General features: G+C 36.7%; 1 protein-coding gene across 2 annotated transcripts in view; it reads right to left on the bottom strand.

Annotated features, from left to right (window-relative positions):
* The window catches only part of Taok1 (TAO kinase 1), an 83,097-nt gene that overhangs the window by 14,580 nt on the left and 55,506 nt on the right, over positions 1–13,011 (bottom strand). For both annotated transcript variants that reach the window (XM_076936259.1, XM_034506788.2), the window contains 5 exons: positions 12,733–12,936; positions 11,172–11,306; positions 5,982–6,218; positions 3,681–3,809; positions 2,051–2,254 (listed from right to left, as the gene is read on the bottom strand). In XM_076936259.1, the coding sequence (XP_076792374.1) occupies positions 2,051–2,254; positions 3,681–3,809; positions 5,982–6,218; positions 11,172–11,306; positions 12,733–12,936 (909 nt within the window). The remainder of the gene's footprint in view (positions 1–2,050; positions 2,255–3,680; positions 3,810–5,981; positions 6,219–11,171; positions 11,307–12,732; positions 12,937–13,011) is intronic.

The following is a 13,011-nucleotide window of genomic DNA, read 5'->3' as shown; positions in this document are numbered from 1 at the left end:
AGGGGAGCTGGAGAGACAATCAGTGATTAAAAGCATTTGTTGCTCATGCAAAGAACTTGGGTTCAGTTGCCAGTGCCTGCATAGTGGCATACAGCTCCTCCACTTGTAGGGAATCTGACACCCTCTTCTTTCCTGCAGTAACTGCAGGCATATAGTATATATACACACATGCTAAGTATACACATACACCCATCAATGGCACCCTTTGCCCTGCAAACCCTCTCCCTAGAAGCCAACAGGTTTTTTTTTTTTTTTTTTTGTAGATGTTTCTCACTTTATCTTATTTATTATGATATATCTATTTAACAAAATCTCTCATCTCTCCCTCTCAAGTACTGGGATTACAAGTGTGGGCCACCACAACCAGCATGAGACATTTTATTTTTTTGCTGAAAGCTACCACTTTGTGACACAATTTTCAGCCACTTTTACAAGACTAGCCATTTAAGCTGGTTCCTTTTTGTATTCCTAGGATAGAATTCACAATGTACATATGATAGGTAAACATTTATATGTATATTTTTAATTATGTATACATGTATGTATGTATGTGTACACACACACACACACACACACACACACACACACACACATCCTGAGACACGTCCTGAGAGGCTAGGTATCAGATCCTCAGGAGCTGGAGTTACAAGCTGTTATGAGTTGCCTAATATGAGTGTTAGGAACTGAATTCAGAAATCTGAAATGTAAATATAATATCCAATTAAAAAAAAAAAAGGAACTGAATTCAGGTCCTCTTAAGACAACTAGCTCTCTTAACTCCTGGACCATCATTCTAGTTCCTCTGTGCTTATTTTTAAAAGTTCAGCCAGGTGGTGGTATCACATGCCTTTGACCCCAGCACTCAGAAAGCAGAAGCAGGCAGATCTCTGAGTTTGAGGCCAGCCTGGTCTATAGAATTAGTTCCAAGACATCCAGGGTTACACAGAGAAACCCTGTCTTGAAAAACAACAAAAAGCTATAGCTTAATCATTTACTCAAGTTCCAGAGCAGCCAGGCCTATACAAGAAACAAAACAAAAAATAGACAGACTACTGTTAAATGGTAATACACACGCCTCATGGTACCCATTCCAGATTAGAGAAATAAGAGATAACAAATTTATTTTCTCATATTCAAAAATAGGTATTTTTGTCATTCACATATTAGTTGAGTTATTTACTGAGTGCCTGCTATAGACTAGACAATGGATATATAAAGAACTGAACAAAGTCTGTGACTTTACACAAAGTCAGTTTTAATGAGACAGACAACACTCCAAGGTGTTGGTGCACATGTTATTATGCATTTGTGTCTTCATGTGTACATAAGAGGGAAAAAAGTAGAATACTTTAAAAGATGTATTTATTTTTATTTTATGTGCATTGGTGTTTTGCCTGCAAGTATGCCTTAAGGTGCCAGATGCCCTGGAACTGGAGCTACAGACAGCTGTGAGCTGCCATTGAAGGAGTTGGGAATTAAACCTGGGTCCTCTGGAAGAGCAATCCAGTGCTCTTAACTGTTGAACCATCTCTCCAGCTCCACCAGAGCACTTCTAGAGAAAGGAACTAGCATTCAGAGGTTTCTCTCATGTGTTGCCACAGGGAAAGAGAAGTCTTGTTAACATGTGTACAATAGTTAGTAACTCAGGTACAGAGAATACATGTACAAAAGCAGAAATTTGGAAGGAACTGAAAATTTCAATTTCTTTTTTCTTTTGAGTTTTCAAGACAAGGCTTTTCTCTGTAGCCCATGCTGTCCTGGAACAGACCAACCTCAAACTCAGAAATGCACTTGACTCTGCCTCCTGAGTGCTAAAGTTAAAGGCATGGCCCACCATGCCCAGAAAAATTTTCAATCTTCAAAAGAGATTCATCAATAAAGAATTTTATTATAAGAATCAAGAGATTGAGTTAAAGACCAACTTGACTTAATAGTAAGTTTTAGGGCAGAAGAACCTACAGAGTAAGGCCTTGTTAAAAACAAAAAAAAGTTTTCATTTCCAGCACTGTAAGATTTATTTATTTTGATGACATCATTTAAATGTACACACCTCCCTGACGAGGTCCTGCTCCAAGTTATGCCGCCCAAGCAACATCCTTCTTTTGAAGCGACGACACTCTAGCTCTAGATACTGCCTCTGACGGCGAAGAAGATTAGCTTCTTCTTCTGCCTGAAAATGCTGTATATTCTCCTTCTGCTTTGAAAGCCATTCCTGCTTTTCTTTTTTAGGTGTGCTCTGGTTTTCATTCAGCTCCTGGAAACAAAAACAACCAAAAAATTTCACTTACATAAAAATTAACTACATAAACGTATAATGTAACATAGTACATTTAACTAGTACTTCTGAGTTTTAATATACCTATTACTATGTAGCCCAGGCCCGTCTAGAATTTAAAATCCTCCCCTGCTTTAACCTCCTTGGTGGTAGAATTATATAAGTGTGAATCCCCATAACTGGCTATGGTAAATTTACTTATTTATTGTTTACAGTGAAAGAAACATAATATAAGGCCTTGATCATGCTTGAAGCTACATCTCCCATCCATTACATGGTAAAAGATGATAATGACAACAAAAACTTTCCAAAAAGAGACAGAGAATGCTATCAAATTTTTTAAAAAATATATTTTTAATTGGAATTAGAGATAAAATACAGTTAAGCATCATTTAACCCTTTTGTTTTTTAAATTCTCAAATTTTCTCTCTCTCTCTCTCTCTTTTTTTTTTTTTTCTGTAGACAGGATTTCTCTGTATAAAGCTGTCCTGGAACTCAATTTGTAGACCAGTTGGGCCTGGAACTCACAGAGATCCAACTGACTATGCCTTGAGCACTGGAATTAAGGGTGTGTGCCCCCACTGCCTAGTTTACAAATTTTCTTTATTTTTTTTTTTTAAGATTTATTTATTCGGTTTATGTATATGAGTACACTGTCGCTGTCTTCAGACACACCAGAAGAGAACATCGGGTCCCATTACAACAGATGGTTGTGAGCCACCATGTGGTTGCTGAGAATTGAACTCAGGACCTCTGGAAGAGCAGTCAGTGCTCTTAACCACTGAGCCATCTCTCCAGCCCTCAAAATTTCTTGAATGGAACTATCATTCATTCATATTGAACAAAACTAAAAAAAAATAAACCAAACCAAACAAATAAAACACCAACTAACACCATTACTCAAAATGATAAACTCTAAGATGCTAATAACTGATACTGATATTTTTAACCTAATGAGCATCAACACTACAGAATATTAATCAGTCATTTTTCTCAGGTATAAAATTCTTCATAAACTATAAAACCGAATCTTTCTTTTCCTTGTCATTCAAGAAAGGAATTAATTTTTTATACCTTATTTTATGAAACATAAGATATAAAAATAAAAAGCACAAAGTCTGCAAGTATTTTTCTATGTGATTTTTGAGATAGGCTATTGCTATGTAGTCTGGGTTCACAGTACCAGATTACAGGTGTATAGCTCCATACCTGGGCCAAGGAAATGATTCGCTGGGTTCCTATTCAACTAAAAACTAATTAATTATAGAGAAGTATTGATTATACTCAATGCCTTCATGTAAGCAGATACATATTTTGTGGACGCAAATAAATCTTTATGCTATTGTTACTGAGTACAGAACCGTTAAACACAACTCATAGTAGAGAAGCAAGGATTTTTTTGTACCTCCTTAAGCTGCTCTTTTCGAAGTTTATATTCTCGTTTTTGAGACTCCAAAAAGCTATTCAGTTCTTTTTTCTGTTGAGCCTGAATGTGTTGCTGGAATTTTTTCTCCTCATTGGCCATCACCTTAGCCTATATAGAAGTTTAAAAAAAAAATCAAGTTAGTTAAGTAGATAAAATTAAAGCATCTATCACTAAGAATAAAAGAAAGTAAGAAAAAAAATCAAACAAACAAAAACAAAAATAATACCCAGAAGCAAAAAAAAAAAAAAAAAAAAAAAAACACCAACCTAACCAATTTACCATCAGTCAAATTTGAGAGATCAATACAGTGGAATTAATTTTTTTAAATGTGTTTATTGGATCAAAATGTTTTGTTTTATTTAATAAGAAAATATATCCCCTTCAATAAATAAAAAGCAAATATACATTTACCTTCAATTATAAACTAATAATTTTGAAAAGTTTTTATTATGTGTGTACATGTATGTGTTTTGTGTCTCTATATAGTTATGTGCTGCCTGCAGAGGCCAGAAGACTCAAACCCCCTTAAGTGATAGGATTACAGGTGATGTGAGTCACCTGATGTGGGCACTGGAAATGGAACTTAGGATCCCTGAGTATGTGCTCTTAACTGCTTACCCATTTCTTTGGCCCTATAAACTAAGCCTTTTTATCTGAGTTAATTTATATATTAGATAATGAGATTCAATCATCTTCAAATTAGATCCTTGCCTGTAAGTCATATGAAAATGAATATTAAATATAACCAATGTAGCACATATAATTTGGGGGGGAGTATGTGTTGCTTGAGTATGCACAAGTGGAGGCCAGAGGTGGATTCTGAGTATCTTCCCTAATCACCCTCCATTTGTTTTGAAACTCTCACTGAACCAAGAGCTCATCAAAGGAGCTTTAACATTTTGCTGGAAAGCCACTGTTTCCTAAAATGTACATTTTTAACCTTTATATTTCTTCTACAGTGGTGAGATAAAATCTTGAGCCTAGTACATGCTAGGGAAGGCCCTAGTACCTTCACTGAACTCCAGACCTTTTTCTAAAAAATTAAGCCTTACTGTGTGACTCATTCAGGTCATTTGTAAACTTGCCATGTGTATAACTCCAATGAGCTTTCTTTCAATTTTCAATCCTGTCTCAGTCTCCCAAAAATGCTGCAGTTACAGTTATGTGCAATGACAGCTGGCTTAAGCAATTTTAGTTATTTGCTTTTTGCTTGTGTTTTCAAGACAGGTTTCTCTGTGTAGCCCTGGCTGTCCTGGAACTTACTCTGTAGACCAAGCAGACCTCACACCACAGATATCAGCCTGCCTCTGCCTCCAGTGTGCTGGGATTAAAAGTGTGCACTACCACTACCCGGCTCTGAATCAATTTTTAATTTTTAATCACAATGTAAATCCTATTTAACGAGTTGCTTTCCTACATATGTCAGTATCTAACGCTTCTCAAGCTAATACCCATTTTCTCATCACCTAACAGGATTCTGAACATCTGCATATTGTTTCATAAAATTGTATCAAAATCAAGTACAAATACTTATGCTGTCGTTTCCTAATATTCTTTCTTTTAAACTTGAATAGTGGAGGAGAATCCAGTAGATGTAAAAAATTTTCAATGTAGGCGAGATTATATATTCCCTAAAAAACCTGTTTATGTATATCTGTGCATGTCATATATGTGTGGGTATTGTAGGAGGCCATAAGAGTCCATTGGTTCCCCTACAGCTGAAGTTAGGAGGCAGAGGTAGGAGGACCTGTGTCATTTTGAGTACAGCCAGGTCTAAAAAAGTGAGACTAGTACAGCCAAAGCTGCTACATAGAGAAACCTTGTTTTGAACCCACCCTGAATCCCCCAAAGCAGCACAGATTCATTGATAAAACTAATAAGAAAGCATATAGGAAGCTGGGCAGTGGTGGCGCACGCCTTTAATCCCAGCACTTGGGAGGCAGAGGCAGGAGGATTTCTGAGTTGGAGGCCAGCCTGGTTTACAGGGTGAGTTCCAGGACAGCCAGGGCTACACAGAGAAACCCTGTCTCGAAAAACCACAAAAAAAAAAAAAAAAAAAAAAAAAAAAACCAATAACAACAAAAAACAAAACAAAAAAGTATATAGGAATCTTTTTTTTTTTTAAACAGACAGCATTATACAAGTTTACATAAATGCTTCTCTTTCCTGGATCAATTTACTTATTTCCTAGGGCTAGATACTTTAAACACCAAAATGCTAATCTAGATAATTAAGAGATAAACACGGGCTAAAAGAAATTCTTAATATTGAATTGATCACCTCTTTTTCCATAGCAGCTTGGTGTTTCTTAATAAGTTTCTCCATTTCTGCAGCAAAATTGTTACGCTGAGTTTCAAGATCTTTATCTAATCTGAGGCGGTGTTCGTCCATCTCTGCCTTCAGTTTATTTTCCAGAGTCATCAGCTGTTTTTGATGCTGTCGCCTCATCCGCTTATAACCAGACATCTGTTCTCTAAGTTCAGAGTCTTGCTCATGTTCTTGCATCTGCCTTGTAACCTAGACATACAAGTGAGGATGAAAAAAAGAAGACAAAACAATTTTCTTTCACGAGCATTTATTTAGAAAGCTGGGCAGGGTGGGCAGGCCTATAATCTTAGCAATTGGCTGTCTAAGAAAATAAACTGTCAAAAGTTCAAGTACAGATTGGTAGTACTACATATAATGAATGTAAGGCCAAATAATTTTTATATCAAAAGACTCTGTCTCTACTAAACAAAATAATGATGATAAAGCATTTAGAATATTACTATTACTTAAGGAAGTAATTAACAGTTTAATTGATAGTTTAAAATTGAATTTTCTAGCAGATATTTTTAAAGAAATGGGTTGATTCTAAACGTATATGAAAATACAAAGTATCTATACAATATAAAAGACTAGCCGGGCAGTGGTGGTGCACACCTTTAATCCCAGCACTTGGGAGACAGAGGCAGGCGGATTTCTGAGTTCGAGGCCAGCCTGGTCTCCAGAGTGAGTTCCAGGACAGCCAGGGCTACACAGAGAAACCCTGTCTCAGAAAAACAAACAAACAAAAAACAACCAAACAAACAAAATAAAGAAATAAAAGAATACAAAATATTGAGGAAAACAAAGCAGGAAGATGAGCATTATAATGACCAAGACAGTATGGTACTGGCACAAGGTTAGGCTAAGTGGATCAAGAAAGAAAACAAAGAGGCCGCCATGGTAGCATACACCTATAACAGCAGCGTTCAGGAGCCAGACGCAAGTTTTTGAGGCCACCCTGATCTACAGAGTGAGTTCTAGGACAGCTAGGGCTACAAAGAGAAACTCTGGTGTTGAAAAATTGGTGGGGCGTGGGAGTGGGTGGATGGGGGAGGAAAGAAAAAGAAACTAAGACTTATACACAAAAGAGCATGCTAAAGCCTCAACTACTTGAAATAAATCTAAAGTGAAAGATCACTTATGCTAAAGAGTGCAGGACCAGACTGAGTAAGAGATTGAATCACAATCTAAAAACCTAAACAAAAAACCAACCAACCAACCAACCAACCAACCAACCAACCAAACAAACAAAACCAAAACCAAACAAAACCAGGGGGAAGTGATCTAAATTAAACTAGAGTAGAGTCGAGGTTGTGACCTGCCATATGGCTGTTTCATTGTTGGGACTTGAATCTTGGTCCTCTGGACAAACAGCCTCTTAAATGTTAAGCCATCTCTCCAGTTCCAAAAATGTGTTTTTAACAAAAACAATTGTTTCTCAGCATGGAAAAAAAATTATCTTGACCCTCTCTTATCATCATTTTGCATTTAAAAAGCTAGAGAAAAAGCAAGCAAGAGAACCAGAGTTAATTTTCAGAACCCACATATAAAAAGCCTGGCATTGTAGTACATTCCTATAATCTGAATGCTGGGGAGGCAAAGGTAAGTGGATTCCTGAAGCTTGTTAGAACTTGCTTCAAAAACAAAGAAAACCAGCATGATCATTTGAGGTAAAACAAACACTTTCTGTAATGACACATTGTTTTAGAATTAATTTTTTTTTCAAGATCTAATTAAGAGTAATTTATGGGGCTGGAGAGATGGCTTAGTGGTTAAGAGCACTGACTGCTCTTCCCGAAGTCCTGAGTTCAATTCCCAGCAACCACATGGTGGCTCACAAACCACCTGTAATGGGATTTGATGCTCTCTTCTGGTATGTTGGGAGTGTACTCATATAGATAAAAGAAATAAAATCTTAAAAAAAAAAAAAAAAAGAGTAATTTATGTGTACGAGTGTTTTGTCTATATGTGTGTCTGTGTACAAAATGTATGGAGTGCCATGAGAGGACAGAAGGGATGTTCAATCCTCTAGAACTGAAAGTAGAGACTGTTATGTTACCTCGTGGTACTAGGAACCAAATCTGGGTCCTCTTGAAAGGCAGCAAATGTTAACACCAGGGCCATCTTTGCAGTCACTATTCAGGCTTTTTAAAATTGGGAGGGAGTACGTGTATGATAATGCAATGTTCAAGGAGCCTAGAGGTGTGAGCCAGAGGTAGTCACTTATGAGCTGCTTGACAGGGGTACTGGGAGCCATACAACCATGGTAAGTATACAGTTGTAACATCTCTCCAGCCTGTTCTACCTTTAAGTAGACAAATACTTCTTGGGCAGGTTAAAACAAAAACAAAAAACAACCCCCCCCCAAAACAAACAAAAAACATAAGACACTGACCATAAAAAAATAAGTATACATGATTTTAAATTTGAAATACTTATTTTTTTTACATTTACATATGAAAGTACATTTAATAGCATGTTTGGGCAGAAAACATGTGGCTTCCAAGATCAAACTCAAATTGTCAGGCTTGATGGCAAGGTCTTTTACAAACCCATGAGTATTAAGAAATCTTTTTGAGATGACAGAAATTTGACAGCTTATTTGGTGCAACGGTTAACATAGTTAAGAGGTATATAATTATAAAAATTATAAACTGAGTTTATAAGATCTATGTAATTTATTATACACAAGCAGAAAATAGACTGAGTTATTGTACAAAGTGCAATTGTACACAAAGAGTGTAGCTATATTTATTTGTGTAAAAATATCTATACACTTTGAGAATACACTTTCTACTTGAAATAGGGCTGGAGAGATGGCTCAGTGGTTAAGAGTTGCTCTTCCAGAGGTCTTGAGTTCAATTCCTAGCAACCACATGGTGGCTCACAACCATCTGTAATGGGATCTGATGCCCTCTTCTGGTGTATCTGAAGACAGCTACAGTATATTCAAAGTAATTAATATAAATATTTGGGCTAGAGAGATGGCTCAGTGGTTAAGAGCACTGACTGCTCTTCCAGAGGTCCTAAGTTCAATTCCCAGCAACAACATGGTGGCTCACAACCATCTGTTGTAATGGGACCGATGCTCTCTTCTGGTGTGTCTGAAGACAGTGACAGTGCACTCATATACATAAAATAAATAAATAAAATCTACTTTAAATAAATGGAGCAACTGTTTAAGAATATAAATTTTTCCTAGCTTTTTTCCCCCAAGCTTTAATTATTTTATGTCTACAGGTGTTTTACCTTACAGACATCTGTACAGCACATGTATGCCTGTCACCTGTGGAAGCCAGAAAAGGGTGTTTGATCTACTGGACTTGAATTACAGATGGTTGTGAGCCATCAAATGGGTGCTGGGAATTGAACACGAGTTCTTGGGAAGAGTAGTCACTGCTTAACTGCTGAGCATTTCTCCAGCCCCCTTCACATTTTTATTAAACTTAGGAAAGAAGAAACTGACATTTAATATGTGTGAGGTCACAAAGAGGTTTTCTTGGAGGTTAAAGAGATGGCTCAAAGGTTAAGAGTTCTGGCTGCTGTCCCAAAAGACTCAGGTACAAATTCTAGGACTTACATGACAGCTCACAACTTGTGTTGCAATCACTTTATTAGCTGAGTAGTGTTCCTAGACCCATAACCACTGTATTCTTGACTGTACAACATTAATGTTTCATGGCCATATAACACTGTATAGTTGGTAAAACAGATAGGCAACTTTAAAATATTTATTTTGGTATGTGGTATTGAGGACAGAACTTAAGGGTATGGAATATGATTTAAGTGTTTTACTACTGAGGAAAATTGTCAATTCTTGTTTTGTTTCAGATAAGGTCTCATCTATGTAGTTCAGACTGGCCTTGAACTCAAGATACGTCTTTATCAATCTTCTAAGTGTTAGAATTCCAGGTATATGCTATGATACTTGGCTCATGCTATATATTCTAATAACATTCATATGTTCTATTAATGTACTTTCCTTTAACTTGAGAATATTTTATCATGCCTGGTTCTACGGGGTTTCACTGTATTGCATTGCTGGGCTAGAACTTTCTATGTTTACCAGGCTGGTCTTAAACTCACAAAGATCCTCTTGTCTCTGTATCCCAAGTGCTGGGATTAAAGGTGTACACTATGACTGCCCAACTGGTTTTCAAAAATCTCTTACAATTTTATATATTTTTTAGAATGTGGATCTTTAGAGGAAGAGTGAGAATATTAGGGCAAGCATGCTTATGACTTTGCTTAGTATCCAAAGAGACAGAAAAGGGGAAAAGAATACATACTTATCTAGTCTGACCTCAGAGAAGTGGGCAGGTTATGCAGTGAAAATCTAAACATGGCCTGAACAGGGTTTTAAATGCCCAATGATAGGTTTGTAATGAAAAAGAAAACATTCATTGCTACTTGGGAAATGAACATGACAGCGCATAGTAGTAGAAACACTTGCCAATTCCAAACAGGTCCCTCTTTCTGGTTACCCTAACCATGTATCTTTCCCTTACTCTTAATTCTTTTGTCTTTCAACTCTCCCTTTTTTTCCCCGCCCTATCCCCACCTCCCATCCCCATCCCTACACAGGATTTCTCTGTGTATCCTTGGTCATTCTGAACTCAGTAAATATAGAGTAGGCTAGCCTCAAACTCAGAGAACCATCTGCCTCTGCTTCCTGAATTCTGAGATTAAAAGTCTGTGCTAACACACCTGGCACATCAGTTTTTATCCGGCAATAACACTGGTTCTCTTCTCCTATACATAAGAACTTTAAATGCTCAAACTATGTCACAAATACTTCTTTAATACCACTAATAAAAACTAATTTGAAGCCCAGCATGGTGGTGAACTCCTTTAGTTCCAGTACTCAGTGAGCAGAGGCAGATGGACCTCAGTGAGTTCCAGTGTAGCCTGGTCTACATAGTAACACCTTGTTCCAAAAACAAAAATATTAAAATTTATTTGAATGGCCTGTTTAGTACTTGGTAGTTCTCTTAAGCATTTTAAAATATTATGTGAATAAGTACCTTGCTTTTTTCTAACAGGGAACTTAAATGTTAAATGTTTTGCAAGATAAATTCCAAACACAAAAATAAGGTTAAATGTATTTGAGTCCATACTACCAACATAACAAAGATACTACTTTTGGACCAGAGTAATACATACCAGTGATGCTGTTCGTATAGTTGCAAAGTGTTCTCTATTACGATAATGTGACTTGTGACGAGACACTTGAGGTGGAGACTGCGGATCGGATGCTCTTGTTCTAGGATCTCCTTCTTCTTGGTAATTTTCCTCCTCCTTAAAATTCAACAAAGCAAAAATAGGAACTAGAAATACTATTGATTTTTTCAACACAAGTAGAGTTAGCTGAAATTATTTCCAGAGTACATGAAATAGTATAGATTCAACATAGAAAATATACCTACCTATTCCACACATGTATACATATATTTAAAAATAATAAAAACAAATCTGAAAAGCTTTAATATACCTTAAAAGCAAAATAGGACAACATGTAATGAATGTTTCAACTGGTAATAAAAAATTAAAACACTCAAGCATTATTAAGCAGTGCAGGCAGGACAATACTATTTTGCTGTTTTTGTGTTTTCTCTGCTTTGATTATAGATGTGCGCCATTATGCTAGGCTTTGGATTATGCTTACAATATTTCTGCCATTTATAAAAACAATGAGAAAACTGTAGAAATGGAAGAGAATTACTGTAATTGTTGTTGGATGTGGTAGCTGTGCTCTGTGATGTCTCACCATTCAGAAAGAAGCTGAGACAGCACTGCCATGAATGTAAAGCCAACCCTAACTAGACAAAGACCATGTCTCAAAAGAAAAGAAAAAAATTAAGTGGAAATTTTATATAAACAATGATATTGTGGTTTGACCACCATTCATAACAGGTTTGTGTACTAATTACATATTAAGGAGAGCTTAGTAATGTATACTTTTAATCCTAGAACTTGGGAGGAAGAGGCAGGCAGATCTCTGAGTTCAAGGCCAGCAGGTCTACACAGAGAGTTCCAGACAAGCTAAAGCCTTGCTGTTTTTTAAAAAACAAACAAACAAACAACCCTCTTTAGTCATTTTAATTGGTGACAGCTACATCTTCAACATTACAAGTCTACCTCGGTGCTGTATCACCTGAACCTATAGCTATTTTTATCAATTAGCAGTCTCCTCTATTCTATCATCTACTCAGATCATGGTAACCTTTGTATTAGCATTTATCCCTATAGATCCTGCTATGCAAACACTTTTTAAAAAAGAAATGTAAATAATTTTTTTAAAAAATTATTATGTGTATTGGTGATTTGCCTTCATGAATGTCGATGCACCACTTGTATAACTAGTGTCCATGGGGTCCAGAAGAGGATATTAGATCTCTTGGAGCTAGAGTTACAGTTGTAAGCTGCTATGTGGATGCTGGGAATTGAACCCAAACTGGTTGGTTTTTGTTTTTATGGGGTTAGTGGGACGGTAATAGTAAACAGAATCTTATGTGGCCCAGCAAGGCCTCAAATTCACTATGTAGCTGAGGGAACCCTTGAAATCCTGATCCTTCAAAGTGCTGAGATTCAGGTGTGCACCACCCAGATTCCAAAGTTCTTAAAACTTCAAAGAAAAATTTCTTTAATTAATCAGTTGAAGAAAATGATGGATCATAGTCAAGTCTTTGGCTTTTTCCTCCCTATGAGAAATGAAAACACTCACAGGTTTTAAGTGGATGACAGAACTGTTAGACATCACTGTATGGTCTCCCTCCATCATGTCTAGCTCACTCTTGTCATCCGATGCATCTGGAAGACTATTAACACTGCTGCTTTGGCTGCTGGCACTGATAGACATACTGGGGATAGACTGATTGCTTCCAACACTATTCACTGTTCCTGTCCGGCCAACACCATGATCTTGCTCCTGAGGAAAAAGACCAATAGATTAAAATATCAAAATCTTTTCTCAATTATAGATTAAAGCTGAAGAAAAACCTGA

Source organism: Arvicanthis niloticus, chromosome 6, assembly GCF_011762505.2.
Source record: "Arvicanthis niloticus isolate mArvNil1 chromosome 6, mArvNil1.pat.X, whole genome shotgun sequence".
NCBI classification, from domain to species: domain Eukaryota; kingdom Metazoa; phylum Chordata; class Mammalia; order Rodentia; family Muridae; genus Arvicanthis; species Arvicanthis niloticus.
Note: the sequence above shows the minus strand (reverse complement) of the source record. Positions and strands in the feature narration are given on the sequence as shown.